Genomic DNA, 16,386 nt, shown 5'->3' with positions numbered 1-16,386 from the left:
TGAAATTTCAGTTTGGTGAATTCAGTTAGAAAATTTTATAGTAATAAATATTTTAGCTTATAATTAGATTTTTATTTTCATGCCATCGTTTTGTCTTATAAACTGCAACTATAATTGTCTAGAAATCCTTTAAAACCATTTTTTTCTCCAGCAGCTGTGGCATTGCAAACGTCATAAAATTTTATTATAAGTAGAAGCGAAGTATGGACAATTATATGAATTCTTTAAAAAAAAAATTTTGGCCTAAGATGGCTGCTAGCGCAATATAAGATGTCCAAAACATCTCTGGTTTTATCTAAAACCAAGATGTAGAAAGACATTTGAGTGAATCAAGTGACCTTGGTCAGATCTAGTGATGCCCGATGCTTTTCAATTAATGAAGCTTCTGCTCGGCCAAATAAAGGGCAGAGTTTAGACATTTCAAATGTTCCAAGCATATAATAGCAACGATTTTTTTATTAATTAACAAATGATTGTCTTAAGCAAACTTGAGTCAAAACTTCCCGCAGAGTTCTTCACAACATACAAATACAGTGACCACCAGCATCATCCTATTCTCTTCTTCAATGAGAAAAGCCCATGAAAAGCTAAGGAAAACTGAATAAGAATTCGAACAGAAATGACGTTGCCCTGAGGAGGGGAGAAAGAAAAAAGCTCTCAAATCAACAATGTTGAATGTTCCTTCCTGATTATTGGGGTGCTCCATACGCTGCATGTCATAAATCAGGTGAAGCATACAATGGAGCTGGCAAGAATGGAAATGGAGCAACAGAAGCATAAGATACTGGAGACCGTGCATGTGTCTCAATGAGCTCTCTCCGTGTCTTTTCTGGATTATCATTGCTGTTACTCACTTCAAGATGGGGTTCTGAGAATGGCAAATCAACTAGCTTATCTGAATCAGTTGCTATTATTTCCTGGTGGCTAGTATTTGGCAGGCGATGAAAAAGCATTCCACCCATCAATACAGGAAGATAAAGAAGGCTGGCACGAAACATTCTGCGAGCATTTTCAGTGGTACGATCACGGTAGAATGAAAAAGCTGTTGCACTCATGGCTAAAGTAAGGAGAGTTGATTCAGCACAAAACCATTCAGAAGTGAGACCCCCTGCAAGTAATGCCATTCGAAAAGAGTGTCAAGGACAATCACAATCATCATGCATATCTGGCAACAAAGGGTAAATAAAGCAACAGTGTTGTAAAGAATCCAACAGTCACACTCATAAAGCCATTGGAGCACTGCAAATGGTGGTGCCAAAATGATGAGTCACCTAAAACTGTGTCGAGTGCTGTTAGTAAAAGTGCTCAAGTACAAGAGTATAATAGACCTTGCATTCGCATTTCTTTAGCAACAAGGGGTATTGTAGGTCAAGTTAAAACCACCTAGCAGAGTAACCATCTGGAGTAAAATTCTTGCATAGAATTTTGGAGCAGAATATGATCTGCCACTAAAAGGAGACAAAGGTATGATTAGGTTACAATCAATGGTAGAAATAAAATCTGATGTATATGAAAGGAAACCAAAAAAAGAGGTAACACTTGATTGCCATTAAAAAATGATAGCTAATATAGGTCCCATCAAACCTAATATAGAGGGGATACTTTACTTTAAAAAGATGAGGAGAATCATGATCATCAGCCAACCTAGATAAACATAAATACTTGTAGTGTTCTCAAACATTCCGTTGGTGGTACATGATGTCCAAAAATAAGCGGATAAAGTTATAAAAGCGCTTATTTTAATGAAGAAATGATGTCATTTATGTCAGGGCATTTGATCGGAAGCAACAGAATTGATCTCTTGACAGACAGTGGAACTCATCTTCCACAAGTTTTAGAAACAGAATTGAAATTTCTGTTCAAGAACTGAACAACTTTGTTGCTTAATAATTTTTTGTCAGAAACCAATTTCTGCTCTTAGTTTTCTAGTCCTAAAGAGAAACTACTAATATATTCATTCTGCCACATGGCTCATAAAAGTTAATGTCAGTAACCTAGTAGAAGACTCCCCCGTAAACCTATGTTTTTGCTATCTTGACCCCTCCCCTATTTCGCTTTCTTAACCTCAATTTGATGGAATTTCCCATGGAAATCTGAGCCCTTGGGATATGGAGGAGTTATCTGGGATTGTTGGGCTGGGCTAGGAAACGTATTTCTCAACCTTATCACCAAATACTTTTTCAATGTAGGACTTTTTCCCACTAAACACTTCCACCTCAAGCCCAGGCTTCTACATAACAGGTGTGAGACACAAACGCCTAAAAAAGTACACAACACAAACTTTCAACCATGGGAATACAAAATACAAAAATAACCTAAGGGGCACAAATTGGGCCTCGGCCCATGCACACAGCTTGCTCTGATAATGTTATTGACTTAAGCACAGCTCCATTCCAAAATTATCAGCCACTTAAGAAGCCTATTATTAAACCTTATAATCCAATATTATTTCTTAACACTTTTCAATGTGGGAAACCGAATCTTCCATGTAAAAGTGGAAAATTGAGAAAAAAAAGAAAAAAGGAAAAGAGAGAGATAAGACAGCATGACAGAGGAATGAAGAGGGCAGCTAATTCCCAGCACTTGTTGGAGAGAAGAGTCGACCTCTCTCCTAGTCTACAGTCACTTAAGTGAAATATGATAGAAGTAGATAAATGCTCCTCTACACGTAAATCTCAATAACTTCCTAAATACATCTTAGAATCAAGTGAAAATTTAAACATATAGGTCTTATACAATACAAGCTTACGCCTAACCTAGAGGAGGGGCAATTGGATAACTGTGAAATGACCAAAATACCCTTCTTCACATATTTCAACAGGGACCATAGCAGCCAAATTCTTACCTCATTATCTGGTCTGCTAGGTATTGCTGATTCCACCATACTGAGCTTCATGGACTTCTAGATGGACAGAGTTTATCAAAGACAATTCTTATAGCCGGTAATTGTGAAAGGTGAATCACAAATGGTCATCGCCTAGGCCAAAGGAGAAAGTGAATATGCATGGATATATTTTTTTGAGAATAGTGAGAATCTCATTTAGAGAGAAAGGAAGAATGAGTCCTAGTTACAAATTGACCAATGACTAAACCATTAGAAGAAGACTGCTTACAAAAAAGGCCATAATAAAGAAAAGATAAAAAAACCCATAACCTAAACAAGAATACAGAAATAAAATCATCCCAGATCAATAGGATAAGTGTAACTCTAGAAAACGCTAGAAAGGGAAACACCTGTCCAAGCAAGAGCACCCACTAACCCATTTGTGCTTTGCAAAATATGTGACCACTGCAACTAAAAGGCCTAACTGTTAAAATACAAGTTCAGGGGCATTTTGGTCATTTTTCATATTTTTCTCTTACAGTATAGCTATTAGATAGAGAATGTCTTATTTTATATCTAGTTAAATTTCATTCAATTTAAACATGTATTTTTGGAGATATGTAATTTTGAATATTGAGGGGCATTTTTGTCTTTTTTTTAAATTTTTTTTACTTAAACCCTGATTATAAAGAAGCTGCACGGCCTTTCTGGCTCATACTCCAAGGCAGCAAAGCTGTTCCTCTTCCAGAATTCTTTTTCCTCTTCTATTTTCTCCCAAAATCACATATTTTTCAAGGTATCAGATCAATAACACAAGTCTTGGGCAGATTTCTTTCGATTTTGTGGATCTTCTCTCCATTTTCAGTTATCTCCTTGAAGGTTTTTCCCAGATTTCTGGACTGGTAGGGTAAAAATTGGGTAAAAATTCCAATTTTTCCTTTTTTCTGCCTATCTTAGCCTATTGGCTAATGATTATTGCTTCTATTTGATTGATTTTGGGATTTAGAAGTGTTTGATGATCCCAATCTGAGAAAATTTCTCAAATCTGCTTGTGTCATCGACCCAATGCTTGCATCATCAACCATATTGCCTGTGCCATCCTGGTTTCTTGCAATTAGGTCATTCTTTCATCGATTTATGGTCTCAATTACTGAAATTATCTCTATTGGTTCAAAATTGAATGAATTGGGTGCTGAATTGTCCTAATTGAATTCGGTGTGAAGCCCACTTGACTGCACAAACATAGAAATTTGGGAAAAGTGTTTCCCTTGGGTTAATTGACGCTCTAGTGTATTGAATTGTCGTGTTTGGTGATGTTTAATGGCTAATTCCAGCACACGGATTGCTGTCCAGAGGATTACGATCCGGTTGAAGGCCCGTCTAGCTAAGTTTGTTTGTACTTTACTCTATCTTTTTAATAGCTTATACACCACATTTAAAAAAAATAATTATGATCCGGTTGAATGGATCAAATTATGTAAACTGGTCCAGATTAGTTTTGATATATTTGAGGGTTAGAAGATTGGCAAATATATAACCAATGATCCCTCAGTGCCTGTTACTGAAGATTGGATAGCAGAAGATAATTTAGTAATGACCTGGCTGGTCAACAGTACGGAATCAAGATTTTTTTATTTTTATTTTTTGAAATGATGCTGATGGAATCCAGATTTAGTGACTAGATTGAGTTGGAGTACTGCTAAGGTAACGTAGACTACCTTGACTTCCATTTTGTCTCAAGAATGTAATTTGTCAAGGATCTAAAGAGTTATAAGTGAAGTTTTTTAATATGAAGCGTGGAGGTAGATCAGTGACAAATTATTTCATTGAGATGAGGGAAGTACTATACGAGATTAGTACATTCCATCCTTTTACTACAAATGTTGAAGACATTCATAAGAAATAAAATCAGATTCAATTAGCCCGGTTTTTGGATGGTTGGGGCCTGAGTATGATGCCATTAGAGCCCAGCTATTGGTCGATGAGGATGTGACCACCCTTGAGCAAGCCTTTAACAGAGTTCTTCGAGTTGAAGGTGTAGTTGTAAATAAGAATGAGTTAGGTGGAGTTCACTCAGAAGTAGCTGCCCTTAACCTTCAGTCTTCTACTGGTAAATCTGATGGTCAATTTCATGGTGGTAATAATAGGGGTAGAGGTCGCTCTTACTCTACTTGTGGCCGTGGCCGAAATGATCGGGAGGATCGAAAATGTGTTAATTGTGGTAGGACTAATCATATTTCTGAGAAATACTGGGAAAATTTTGGTAAGCCTACCTAGGCCAACTCTATAGTCACAGATAAAGACGCCTCCTCACACATTGGATCCTATGAGGAAATTCAGCAGTTATTACAACGACTGGGTCAACTAACTGCTTCTCAGATTACCAAGACTCCTCCTTCCTCAACGAGTGCCAGAATGGCTATTATAGGTATGAATGCACTGAATGTATCTCATTCATCCTCTTGGATCATTGATTCAGGAGCCTCTATACACATATCAGGTATGCCCTCCCTATTTCAGTCCACTAGTCCATTTCATTCATATCGTCGAGTTACTTTAGCTGATGGATCCACCTCTCCCATTCAGGGGGAGGGTACAGTTCACACTACTCCACAAATATCCTTAGATTTTGTTTTATTTGCAGCAAAGTTTCCAGTTAATCTCTTGTCTGTGAGTCATATAACTAAATCCTTAAACTATTCAATAACCTTTTATCCTACTTCTTGTGTTGTCCAGGACTTGCAAACGAAGAGGATGATTGGTCCTGGACAAGAGCAGGGAGGGCTCTACATACTGGATGATGTATCAGTTTCTTGAGCTGTAGCTCACGCTACTGCATATTCTTCTTACTTGTGCAATCTGCACTTGGGAGATCCCTCACCAACTAAGTTGCATAAGTCTTTTTCTTCTTTGCCAATTGATATTTCATTTGATTGAGAATCATGTCAGTTGGGAAAACATAGTCACTCTAGTTTCCCAGCTAGTTCTAGTCAAAGCACTATGTTGTTTGAATTAGTCCACTCTGATGTATGGGGTCCATATCGGGTTCCTAGCCCATTTGGTTTTAAGAATTTTGCGTTCATTGATGATTTCAATAGAGTCACTTGGTTGTTCTCCTATGGGAGAAGTCCCAAGTAATTGATGTATTCCTCAATTTTTTCAATGAAATAAAAAATCAATTTGGTGCATGTGTTCATGTGCTTCATACTGACAATGGTTTGGAATATCTTAACCATAAATTTCAGTATTTTGTGCTTCTCATGGTATTACCCATCAAAAGTCTTGGCCCTTATACACCACAACAAAATGGGGAGGTTGAACATAAAAATAAACATCTCCTTGAGGTTGCAAGGACACTATTACTACATATGAATGTTCCTAAATATTTTTGGGGAGATGCAGTTTTAGCTTCGTGCTACTTGGTTAATCGTATGCCCTCATCTGTTTTGAGTGGTCAAGTTCTTCTTCAAGTTTTAAAATCTAATTGTAAATTGTTTGATGTGGCTCCTCGTATTTTTGGATGTACTTGTTTTGTTCATATGTTTGGAACTTCGATTGATAAGTTGCCACCTCGGTCGGTCAAATGTGTTTTTCTAGGATATTCTCGTCGACAAAAAGGGTACAAATGTTATGATCCTATTTGACGGAAGAAATATGTGTCAACCGATGTGACCTTCTTTGAGCATTCTCCATATTTTTCATCATCTACTGAGCTTCCTATATCACCTGAATCTCCTTCAAACAGTCTTGTTCCGATTACAGTTTTGGATATATCAGTTTCATTGAGTTCTTCATTGCCTCTTCACGTTTACAATCGTCGCTCTCGTGCTCTTGCAGTGCCTCCAGCAGTTACCTCTATAGAGCTCTCTTCTCATGATCCACCAACTTCCTCATTGCCTGTAGATCCTGTTGTCTCTCACTTGGACCTGCCTATTAGTCTACGAAAAGGTAAACGATCTTGTACTTCTCATCCGATATCTAAATATGTCTCTTAATTTTTTTTTGTCTCCATCATTTAAGTCCTTTGCTATGTCATTGTCTACTTCTCATATACCTCGTTCAGTGCATAAAGCCTTGTGCTCTCTAAAATGGAAACAGGCTATGGATGTCAAACGCCTAGCCAATACAACCCAAAAAGACTGGTCTGTTAAGTGCGGAAAGCCAAGTACCTAACCCAGGTGGACCAAGGGTGGACGGAACCTAACCCAGGTGGACCGAAGCTCTAACACCCACTGTTCCCGTTCCCGTTCCCTATCGCTTCCGCTAGGATTCGAACGCGGAACGTGGTGCCCAACTCTGATACCATGTCAAACGCCTAGCCAATACAACCCAAAAGACCGGTCTGTTAAGTGCGGAAAGCCAAGTACCTAACCCAAGTGGACCAAGGGTGGACGGAACCTAACCCAGGTGGACCGGAACCACCTAGCTTTGACAATGGATGATGAGATGAGTGCTTTGGTGTCTTGAGGAAATGGCGTCTATGTGATTCACCTACAAGAGCAGCTATTGTAGGGTGTCGTTGGGTTTATACTATCAAATATAATGCAGATGGCTCTATTTTACCCTTACAAAGCTCGGCTAGTAGTGAAGGGGTATAAACTTTTGGAGTTGATGTCTTTGAGACATTCTCTCCTATGGCCCGACTTACTTCGATACGTATCTTAATATTTGTGGCTGTTAATAAAGGTTGGCCACTCTTTCAGTTCGATGTGAATAATGCCTTTCTATATGGTTATCTACATGAGGAAGTGTATATGGGCAACCTCTTGGGTATGTTACTCAGGGAGAGACAGAAAAGGTAAGTTGCAGAAGGCTATTTATAGACTTTTTTTTAAGGAAGGTGTGTGAATATTCAATAAAGCATGAGAGAAATACAACCTAGTGAGGTGGGCCGTCCTCCACAACAAGGTGTTGGAGGGAAGATCCCTGTTTAGCGTGAAAGTCTGCCAAATAATTGGTAGATCTTGGGGTGTGGATCCATGTACAATTTAGACGAGAAGTTATGTTACAAATTTCAAAATAAATATCCCAATGCCTCCGGTGTGTGTGTGTGTGGAGGGGGGGGGGGGGGGGGGGGGGAGATTTTTTTTGCACACCGATCAATGACAACCTTAGAGTTCCCTTCAACGATGAGGAGCCTACAGAGACGGTTTTGGAAGACAATAAGCAATTGTAGCAATCCATTGAGTTTTGTGGTAGTAGAGTCATAGATACCTAGATGGCCCACAAAGGTGTGGAGAAGACAGCTATTATCATCATGAATAACTTCTCTGAACCCAACCAGACAGCCCATGGCACTACCATCGAAGTTCAGCTTGAAGTGGCCCGGTGGAGAAGGGGACCATATCTTCATGATGGGGGGGGGGGGGGGGTGGCAATCACCTCAATGGGAGAAGCTTTGAATTGGAATTTTCGATTGTTCATTTCTTTCCAAAGGGCCCAAGGGATGTGGCCCACACAACTGGAGATGAGCATTTTTCCGAGTTTGGGAGACAAGTATTTGTCATGGAGAGGATCATTGATGGCAAATTTTGTGGTATACAGTATTTAATTCCAATTTTGTTCAGGAGGCTGGTCCAAACGGTTTGTGCAAAGTGGCAATGGAGGAGGACATGGGTAGTGGTTTCTGGGTTATTTTGACCAAAAGGGCAGGAAGGGTCCTGTACGAAGGTGCCCCGTCTGATGAAGAAATAGGATGTGAGTATCTTACTTCTGTAAGCACACCAGAAAAAAATTTCCCATATTGTCCACATTATATTTTTCTTTTATAGTATGGCTATTAGATAGAGAATGTCTTAGTTTATCTCTAGTGAAATTTTTATTCAATTTAGACAATTATTTTAGGAGATACATAATTTTGAGTATTGAGGGGCATTTTTGTCCATTTGTAAATTTTCGCTTGAACCCTGATTATAAAGAAGCTGGATGGGCCTAGCTAGCTCGGACTCCAAGGCAATCACATATTTTTCACTAACATAGATCAACATCATGCAAACTCCAAAATTGCCAAGGCAGCTTAAGTCCACAAGAGAACCACCTAAATAGCTGCCAAATCATCCTCAACCACCAAAGGCAAGGTAAAATGTTGTTGATAAATCCATTGGCTGCATGATAACACCTGAAGTTCTGCTTCAGTAGAACCACACTCACCAAACGGAGCAGAATATGCCCTAGTAATTTATCCCAAATGATCTTGGAGGAGACCTCCACCTCCTGTATGCCTAGGAATTCCCTTGAGAATTTCCATCAAAAGTTTTAACCACCCTCTTGTAGGGGTGGGGGTGGGTGTTGCTGCTAACTGCATACTCAAATGCCTTAAAGAGTCGACAAAGGCAGCATCCTCATACCAATGAGATCTAAGGACAGAAATTTGAAATTGGTGGAAGGCAAGCAAACGACTAACTCAAAACTAAGTATAGTGGATCATACGCTCTATTACACCACCAATAGAATGAGATTGATCGCCATAGGTCCTACGAATGCTTTCCCCCCATAGAGCCCAAACAGTTGCATAAAAAGCAGCATGAAGATATGACCAGCAATTTGTTCAGAATGAGGACATTGTCAGCTGCTTAAGAGTTGAATGGTCCCGCGTCCGCTGTGAGACTCACTCTTTGGCAGATCACTTTGACAAATTGGGAAACTCTCAGCAGGATTTGGTGAGTTCACTGTCAAGCCAAGTTTATATTTATTTTTGTAGCTGCACACTTTGTTAGATTTTATTGTTGCTGTATTGCTGTTCTCAGATTGTATTGTTGATGCTGCTCTGATTTTCTTATTTAGGAGCTTACTGCCCTCTTATGTTCCTTTGGCTTTTTATAAATAAAAGTTACACCATTTCAAAATAAAAAAAGACAGGCCAGCTGTTTCCAATAAGCAGCTTTTAGGGACTACTATTTGACTCTGAAATAACAGGGACTATTTTCTAATACTATTTTCCTGGTTCTGTTTTTCCAAATATTACTTCCTGATTCTGTTATCCCAAATCCATTTTCAGGAAATCAAATTTCAAGAAACACTTTTCAATGCTATAAAACCTGGACATGACCCGCTAGTTGAACTCAGTTCAACCGGATCCGGTCATTCCATGGGTCACATTTCTGCAAGACTTAGAATCAGGTTTGATCATGGAAAAGACACAAGGGGGACAAAGCCCGGATACTCCCCCTTTGTTCATTGGCACGGGAAGGCCTTAACCGTCCCCTCCATTGTGCAAAACTTCCACACGGCAGAGTAGAGGGTGGGGGACCCTTCCCTCGTCAACAAAAGAAATTGTTTCCTAAAAATTGAGAAGAAATCTGAAATAGACAGATTGAGGAGAATAGAATAAGCTATTCTAAGTATAATAACCACCATACTATCTAATTTACTTAACATACACCAACTTGGAACAACGAATACAATAATTACATAATAAAAAGTATAAATGACCCTCATATTTTCGATTTCCCCTAAGCTGGAATGTAAATGTCACAAAGCTCTAGCTGGTACAAAATCCCATAAATTCCAGTTTGCTAAATGATCTATGAAGACATCTCCAAACTGATCCGCTGACTTTACATAAGGTGTTACTATCTTTCCACTCGTCTTTGCAGCCTATATAAAGTGACAAACTACTTCATTATGTTTCATTCTCTCGTGGAACATTGGATTACTTGCAATGAAGATCGGCTGGGTTGTCACATCCCATAAAGAAAAGATTCTTAACTTCAAATCCACACTCCCCCAAGACTGATCATAGCCACATGAGTTCAATAGTTGTGTGAGTCATTTCTCTATATTCTGCATCAATACTACTTGTAGAAAATCTATTGAAGGGTAACATTGTTATTTTGCACTCACTATAAAGTCCAACAGCTACGTTATCTTATTCTGTGTTTAGTTTTATCTCTAGTCCTATTTTCATATAATTTGAACAAGTATATAGGGAGATATAAGGGTTTAAGTGTTTTCAAGTGATAAGGGGCATTTTTGTAATTTATTTTCAGAACTATTATAAAAAGGCTGGGGGTCGAGGTTGACCCTTAAGAAGAGCCTTTCCAGCCCTCTAATTTGTCCCCTCTTTTCTCTCTTTCACTCTCTTTCTCCAAAACCATAAGTTTCACACTTTTTCATAGATCTTGGCAAGAGGTCTTTGTTCTTCTTCAGTTCCTTTCATTGAAGCCTGCAACCTCATAGAAAGGGGATTTTCTGCAATCTGCCTTGACTAGCTGGTAAAAATCTTAGATGGGGGTCTTTGTTCTTTCATTCTCTCTTTTGCATTCTTTTTCTGCCATAACCCTAAGGTTTACGGCTCCTACTGCCTATTGAGCAATTCTGAGACTATTTACTGCCCCATGAGGGTTTACTAAGTGAAACATCACTCTTTTTGCACTGTGAGACCCCAGTACTGGGTCCTCTACCTGCATCATCTTGGGATCTGCCTACATTCAGCCCTAATTCCCAGGATTTTTTCATGGCTTATGCAGTTCTAAGTGCATAAACTTGACTTATGCCTTAAAGGTCTTTATTGGAATTTCCTCCCTTTTTCTGGCTGCTGCAGCCCATCACTGTGTTGGATAACGTCAGCCCTAAAAATTGAGAAATTTGTGGGACTTCTGATTACTACCTTTAGCAGCAAGTGACTTACCTATTTGGGCAAATTGGTACTCCCAATTGGTGAGAGCCTAATTTTTCTGAGAAGTGGGGCCCACAACACTTGCGTAGCTATTGTTTTTGCGTTGATTTGGGGCTATCTAGAGTTTAAATTTGTGGCATGTATGACTGATTCTGGTAAGGTTTTTACCCCTTCAAGGGACATGGAATTCAGAAAGGAAGGATACTATTATGATTACTTTTGAAAGACTGATTGCCAAAACAATCTAAGTTGGTCACTACCAGTCAAATTATACTTGAAGGTTAAGAAGAAGTCTAAATTCATGAGGGATGACCCTCTTGTCCCTTTGAATGACGACTGAAGGAGAGTCAGGTTATGATCTAGTTTATGTTTTTTGGACGGATTGGTGGTCGGGTAATGGCTCTCTTGTCTCATCCTACCCGCCGCTTCTCCAGCTCACCACTTGTCGTGATCTCTTTGTCTTTGATGCTTGAGGAAATGGCTCCTGGGATCTTCGTCTAAGGCGCGATCTTACTGATGAGGAGGCTATTTCTGTTTATGGCTTGATTGACAGTCTTAGTAGTGTTAAGATTCGTCCCAGGTGGTTGACCGGATGATCTGGCTTCCTAATGACAACAGGTGTTTCTCGGTCTCCTTAGCTTATCGTCATCTTATGGGTTGGACCTAGCCTCCCACCCCTCACTTGGCTGCCATTGCTTGGCGTCTCTTGGCTCCTCCCAAGGTGAAATTTTTTCTCTGGAGTGTCTGCTGCGACAGGATTCTCACAGCCGACAACCTTATTAGGCGTGGCAATACTGCTCCTGGTCCCCTCTACCCCTTCTGCAGCCTGAAGGTCGAGACTATTAGCAACCTTCACTTTCACTGTGCTTTCACCTGGCAGGTCTGGACTTCTATGATTGACAACATGGGCCTCAATTTTTGCAACCCTCCTGACCTGAGCACCATGTGTTGTTACCCCTCTGGGGTTCGCCTTCCCAGTCTCGGTAAGCTCCTGTTAGCTGCCTACATTACTTACATCCCTTGGTGCCTCTGGAAGGAGAAGAACTCCAGACGGTGTGATTGTGCTTTTCGCTCCACTGCTGAGGTGATTTGTACTTCTACGGGCTTCATCTCTACCTGGATTTGCACTCGAAAAGAACTTGTCTCTCATGTGCTCCTACCCGCACCAACTGGAAGATTATTGCTCAGATGTTTATTCCTTCTATGCCCCGCCAGGTGGCTGTTTGGGTGCCTCCTCCCACCGGATACTTTAAGCTTAACTTTGATGGCAATGCCTTTGGGAATCCAGGTTTGGCTGGCTTTGGAGGTGTCATTTTTTATACCGGATGTTCAGCTATTATATCATATTTTGGTCCTCGTGGCGTTGCGGACTCAACTACAGCTGAGCTCTCGGGCTTCCTTCACAGCATCCACATTTTTCAGGATCACTTTAGAGGTCCACTAATTGTGGAAGGAAACTCCAAAGTTGTCATCGGATGGTGCTCCACTGCCTCCTTCCCTCAATGGCATCATTGGCAGCTTTTCTTGATATTATGGATATTGTATTCTCTAGTACTTGTACTTGGTCTCATGTACTTAGATCAGCCAACACGGCCTCCTCCCATCCCATGGCTTGTAGTTCGTTTGTAATTCTCTCCTTCTCATTATAAAATTGAAGCAAATACCATGTAAGATTGAGAATTTTTCAATCATGGTTCCATTGATTTCTTGTATTTTTAAATTTCCAAAGGTGAGACCAGTATCCAGCATTCAAAAATCAACACCAGAAGAGTTCACAGGTGGAGCCCCCTTAAATTCACCTTACGTACATGCCAATCTAAATGAACTTTTCCCTAACCTTCTCAAGAAGAAGTTGTCTCTAAGAAGCTAAACTTGCTTCCATAATCCCTAAAAATGGCCCTAGCGAAAAGATATGAGAAGAATTCAATTGAATTCAAGGTCTCGACCCATCAATTATTAATCATGACCATGTAGGACTGCAAGTCAAACAGCTTAAAAGGGGTATTCTATAACTGCAAGAGGGGGGAAATTTAAAATTCCTTTGTTACTCATCTAGAGAGATTTCTGATTATTCAGTCCTAAAAGAAATCATAAAACAGGTAGCAATAAATGATACTAAGTTACTTTTTAAGAAGCTCAACTTCTAAGTAGGGACTCACAATCATATGCTAGAAATCCCAAAGGGAGTAAATACAGGCAATTGCGCAAAGCCACTGACGATGTTCTCTGACCAGATGCATCAAAAAGGGACAACATCCTGAACCTGAATAGTTCCAATCAATAAAAAAAAAAAGTGAGAACAAGCTCCATTTCCTCCTAGCAAGTATGAGTACAATTCAAATCCAAATAACCAAACAAATAATGCATACCCTCCAGCTGCATAATCATTGCGGCACCAATATGCAAGAGCCATGAAATGAGGTAACTGCCAAAAATAAAGGGCAGCAGGTAAAATCATCCCAACGAGGGAAACCTCACCAGTTGCAGCAGTCCAGCTGACAAAAAAAAGGACAACAACAGCATCCATAAAAAAATCATCTGATTATTCAACACAAAAGTAAAAGGCATGTTGCTACAGAATATGAGGGGGGGAGAGAAGTTGTTGAAGACGAGCTGGTTCTTTATATTCTGGAACAAATTCATGATATACAGGTTTTGATAGGCAAGTAGTTCAATGATGACATTTGAGAAATATCAGAGGTATTAAGGGTAAATCTAGTGGACATTTTTATGAAATGACGCAGCTCAATAATAAAATAGCAGTTACCCAAGAAGTGGAGGAATGGCACCAACAATAGCTCCAACCCATGTATTTGCAGGATGTACTTGCTTTAATGGAGTATATATGAATGCATAAAGGAAGAGATTAGAAGCTGCAAGGCCTGCTGTCAATAGATTAGCCTGCAAGAACCTTGCCATATAAATTGTCACCATTAGAGCTAAAAGATAACATACCTATTTTCATTCTCAAAAAAGTTGAAAACTGAAATTAGAGTCATAGGTAGGAATTTGGTAAACCAAAGAAACGAGCACCTTGCATGCCAAAATTGATGTGCCAGCAAGCCCCAAACTGGAAGCCCAGATGACCGCATGAGGAACAGAAAGACGCCCAGAAGGAAGAGGTCTCTGCCTTGTTCTTTTCATTTTAGCATCATTATTCACTTCAAACACCTGGCACAGAAAACAAATAATTCAATGACATGAGCTGGTACTCTAACTCAATGTGAACTAATGCCAAAGGTAATCTAACCAAATCCATTCGAAAAGTTTTCTTATTTAGGCAGTGGATGTGATATATTTCCTCTGCTAAAGAGTATTGAGATTCAGTCTTGACTATCGCTTCCCCATGGTTGTCAGAGGTGATTTCAAGAATGTCAGTAACTGAGCTCAGAAGAAGAAAGATTGTAGGTCATGCTTAGGTGCTATTTTTCAGATGATGCATCACAGCAACCAAACTCTAAAAATTACCCAAAAGCTGCAGAAAAGTATGCCATAAAAGATGGTTGATGGGCAAGCCATTTTGTATCCTAATCTTCTGAAATTTTTTGGCCTAATTTTCATTTATATCTCTTCCTTTTTTTTTGAGAAATTTGCAGATTCCTAAATTCTCCCTCTGGTCAGTAAGATCGTTAAGAGACTAACGGAAAAATGTATGAAAGGTTTCATAAGAGATATATCGATGTTCTCTTTCTGCTAGTAAACTGTAAAAGAATATTTAGATACAGAAACAGTAATTGCAGTTATATTGCCCACAAAGGCCTAGGTATCTGAGTGAGTGCACGATTGCTTTAATCTTGTATCATATGGAATATATAATGCTCATTACACAAAGTAGAGCGACAAGGCAATTTTGTTCATGAAGACAAAAAGCTCAAGAACCGTTAATAATTTCGAGTGTAGATGAAATAACCAACCTGATTTAAGGAACTCGCAGCTGCGGCAACCATCATAGTACCCGTACAGGTCCAACAGAGTCCAGCAAAGTCGACAACTCCCCCACTTCCAAGAACGAATCCAGCTCCAGAAGTAGCAACAACAAGCATACTGAATAAAAATGACAAAACAATAAATTTTGAAGAAAGAGAAAACACTAAACGTGTTAAATACTAAGGTTAAACCGAAAAAATTTAATTCAATTTTGATCGAGAAAAAACAAAGATAAGTTGCCGATTTCAAATAGATCGGTACCAAAATTAAATATAGCAAAACACATAACCTGACCTGAGTCGAGCTTTAGATAGTTCCCAATAGCACCGACCATATTGTCGAATAACTTCATAAAACTCTCGAGGTTTGGAGAAAGACACGGATGTCGAAGAGCCACTAATGCCAGCTAATGACGACGAAAATCCAGTTGAACATCCAGATGCCAACCCCAGCTTCACGGAATCAACAGACGAACTAACCTCTGCGCTGGAAAAGTGTAGTTGGGATTGAAACCAGAGTCCGCCATAGACGGTCTGACAAGCATTGGGATTGAGGGGAAAGCGGCCAGGCTTTCCTGCAGTCGAGAATAAGAGCCTCGAAGAAGATAAACCCTTGACTGAATTTCTCCACATGATCGATGATGGAGATCGCCACAGAAGCGATTTCAGGAAAAAACCAACATCCTGACGAAGATCCGACAGTCCTTCCCTATTTCCAGAAGAAATAGAATACCTGCGGATTCGGAGACAGCGCGTCGGGCCCGGCCAGCGCTGCGCAGCTGAAGCTGCTAGAGAATTGACTTCTCTGATCGCCGTAAAACTCGTCCTGCACCGGGAAAATGGGAGACGTCAATTATCTCGCAAAGCAAAAGATGATATCATCATTTCATGTCTCTTTTAGCGCCTTTTTCTAACTCTACCACATTATCCTTAAGAAATACCTTACTTAAAAGACTTATGCCCTGGTATTAGGAAACGATGGTAATGTATTTTTAGTAGAAATATATTTTTAGGGACTA

General features: G+C 39.7%; 1 protein-coding gene across 1 annotated transcript; it reads right to left on the bottom strand.

The window, feature by feature from the left end:
• Window positions 1-438: 438 nt before the first annotated feature.
• LOC137950361 (protoheme IX farnesyltransferase, mitochondrial) lies at window positions 439-16,215 on the bottom strand. Its single transcript, XM_068796778.1, has 7 exons — window positions 15,663-16,215; window positions 15,356-15,485; window positions 14,475-14,612; window positions 14,209-14,342; window positions 13,811-13,936; window positions 13,601-13,704; window positions 439-1,108 (listed from the first exon to the last, which is right to left on the bottom strand). Exons 1-7 carry the CDS (start codon window positions 15,998-16,000, stop codon window positions 717-719), a joined length of 1,362 nt encoding a protein of 453 aa, XP_068652879.1. The 5' UTR covers window positions 16,001-16,215; the 3' UTR covers window positions 439-716.
• Between the last annotated feature and the right edge of the window lie 171 nt (window positions 16,216-16,386).

Source organism: Aristolochia californica, unplaced genomic scaffold (genome assembly GCF_029961685.1).
Source record: "Aristolochia californica isolate CCGP_79_NKW_82.1479 unplaced genomic scaffold, dmAriCali1.0.hap1 SCAF_14, whole genome shotgun sequence".
Classification (NCBI taxonomy): Eukaryota; Viridiplantae; Streptophyta; class Magnoliopsida; order Piperales; family Aristolochiaceae; genus Aristolochia; species Aristolochia californica.
Note: the sequence above shows the minus strand (reverse complement) of the source record. Positions and strands in the feature narration are given on the sequence as shown.

Coding starts and splice junctions, on each gene's coding strand:
- LOC137950361 (XM_068796778.1), bottom strand. CDS start 16,000: ATGTGGAGAAATTCAGTCAAGGGTTTATCTTCTTCGAGGCTCTTATTC. Junction 14,613..15,355: donor CTGCGAGTTCCTTAAATCAG/GTTGGTTATTTC, acceptor TTTCTGTGCCAG/GTGTTTGAAGTGAATAATGA. Junction 13,705..13,810: donor AATGATTATGCAGCTGGAGG/GTATGCATTATT, acceptor GGAACTATTCAG/GTTCAGGATGTTGTCCCTTT.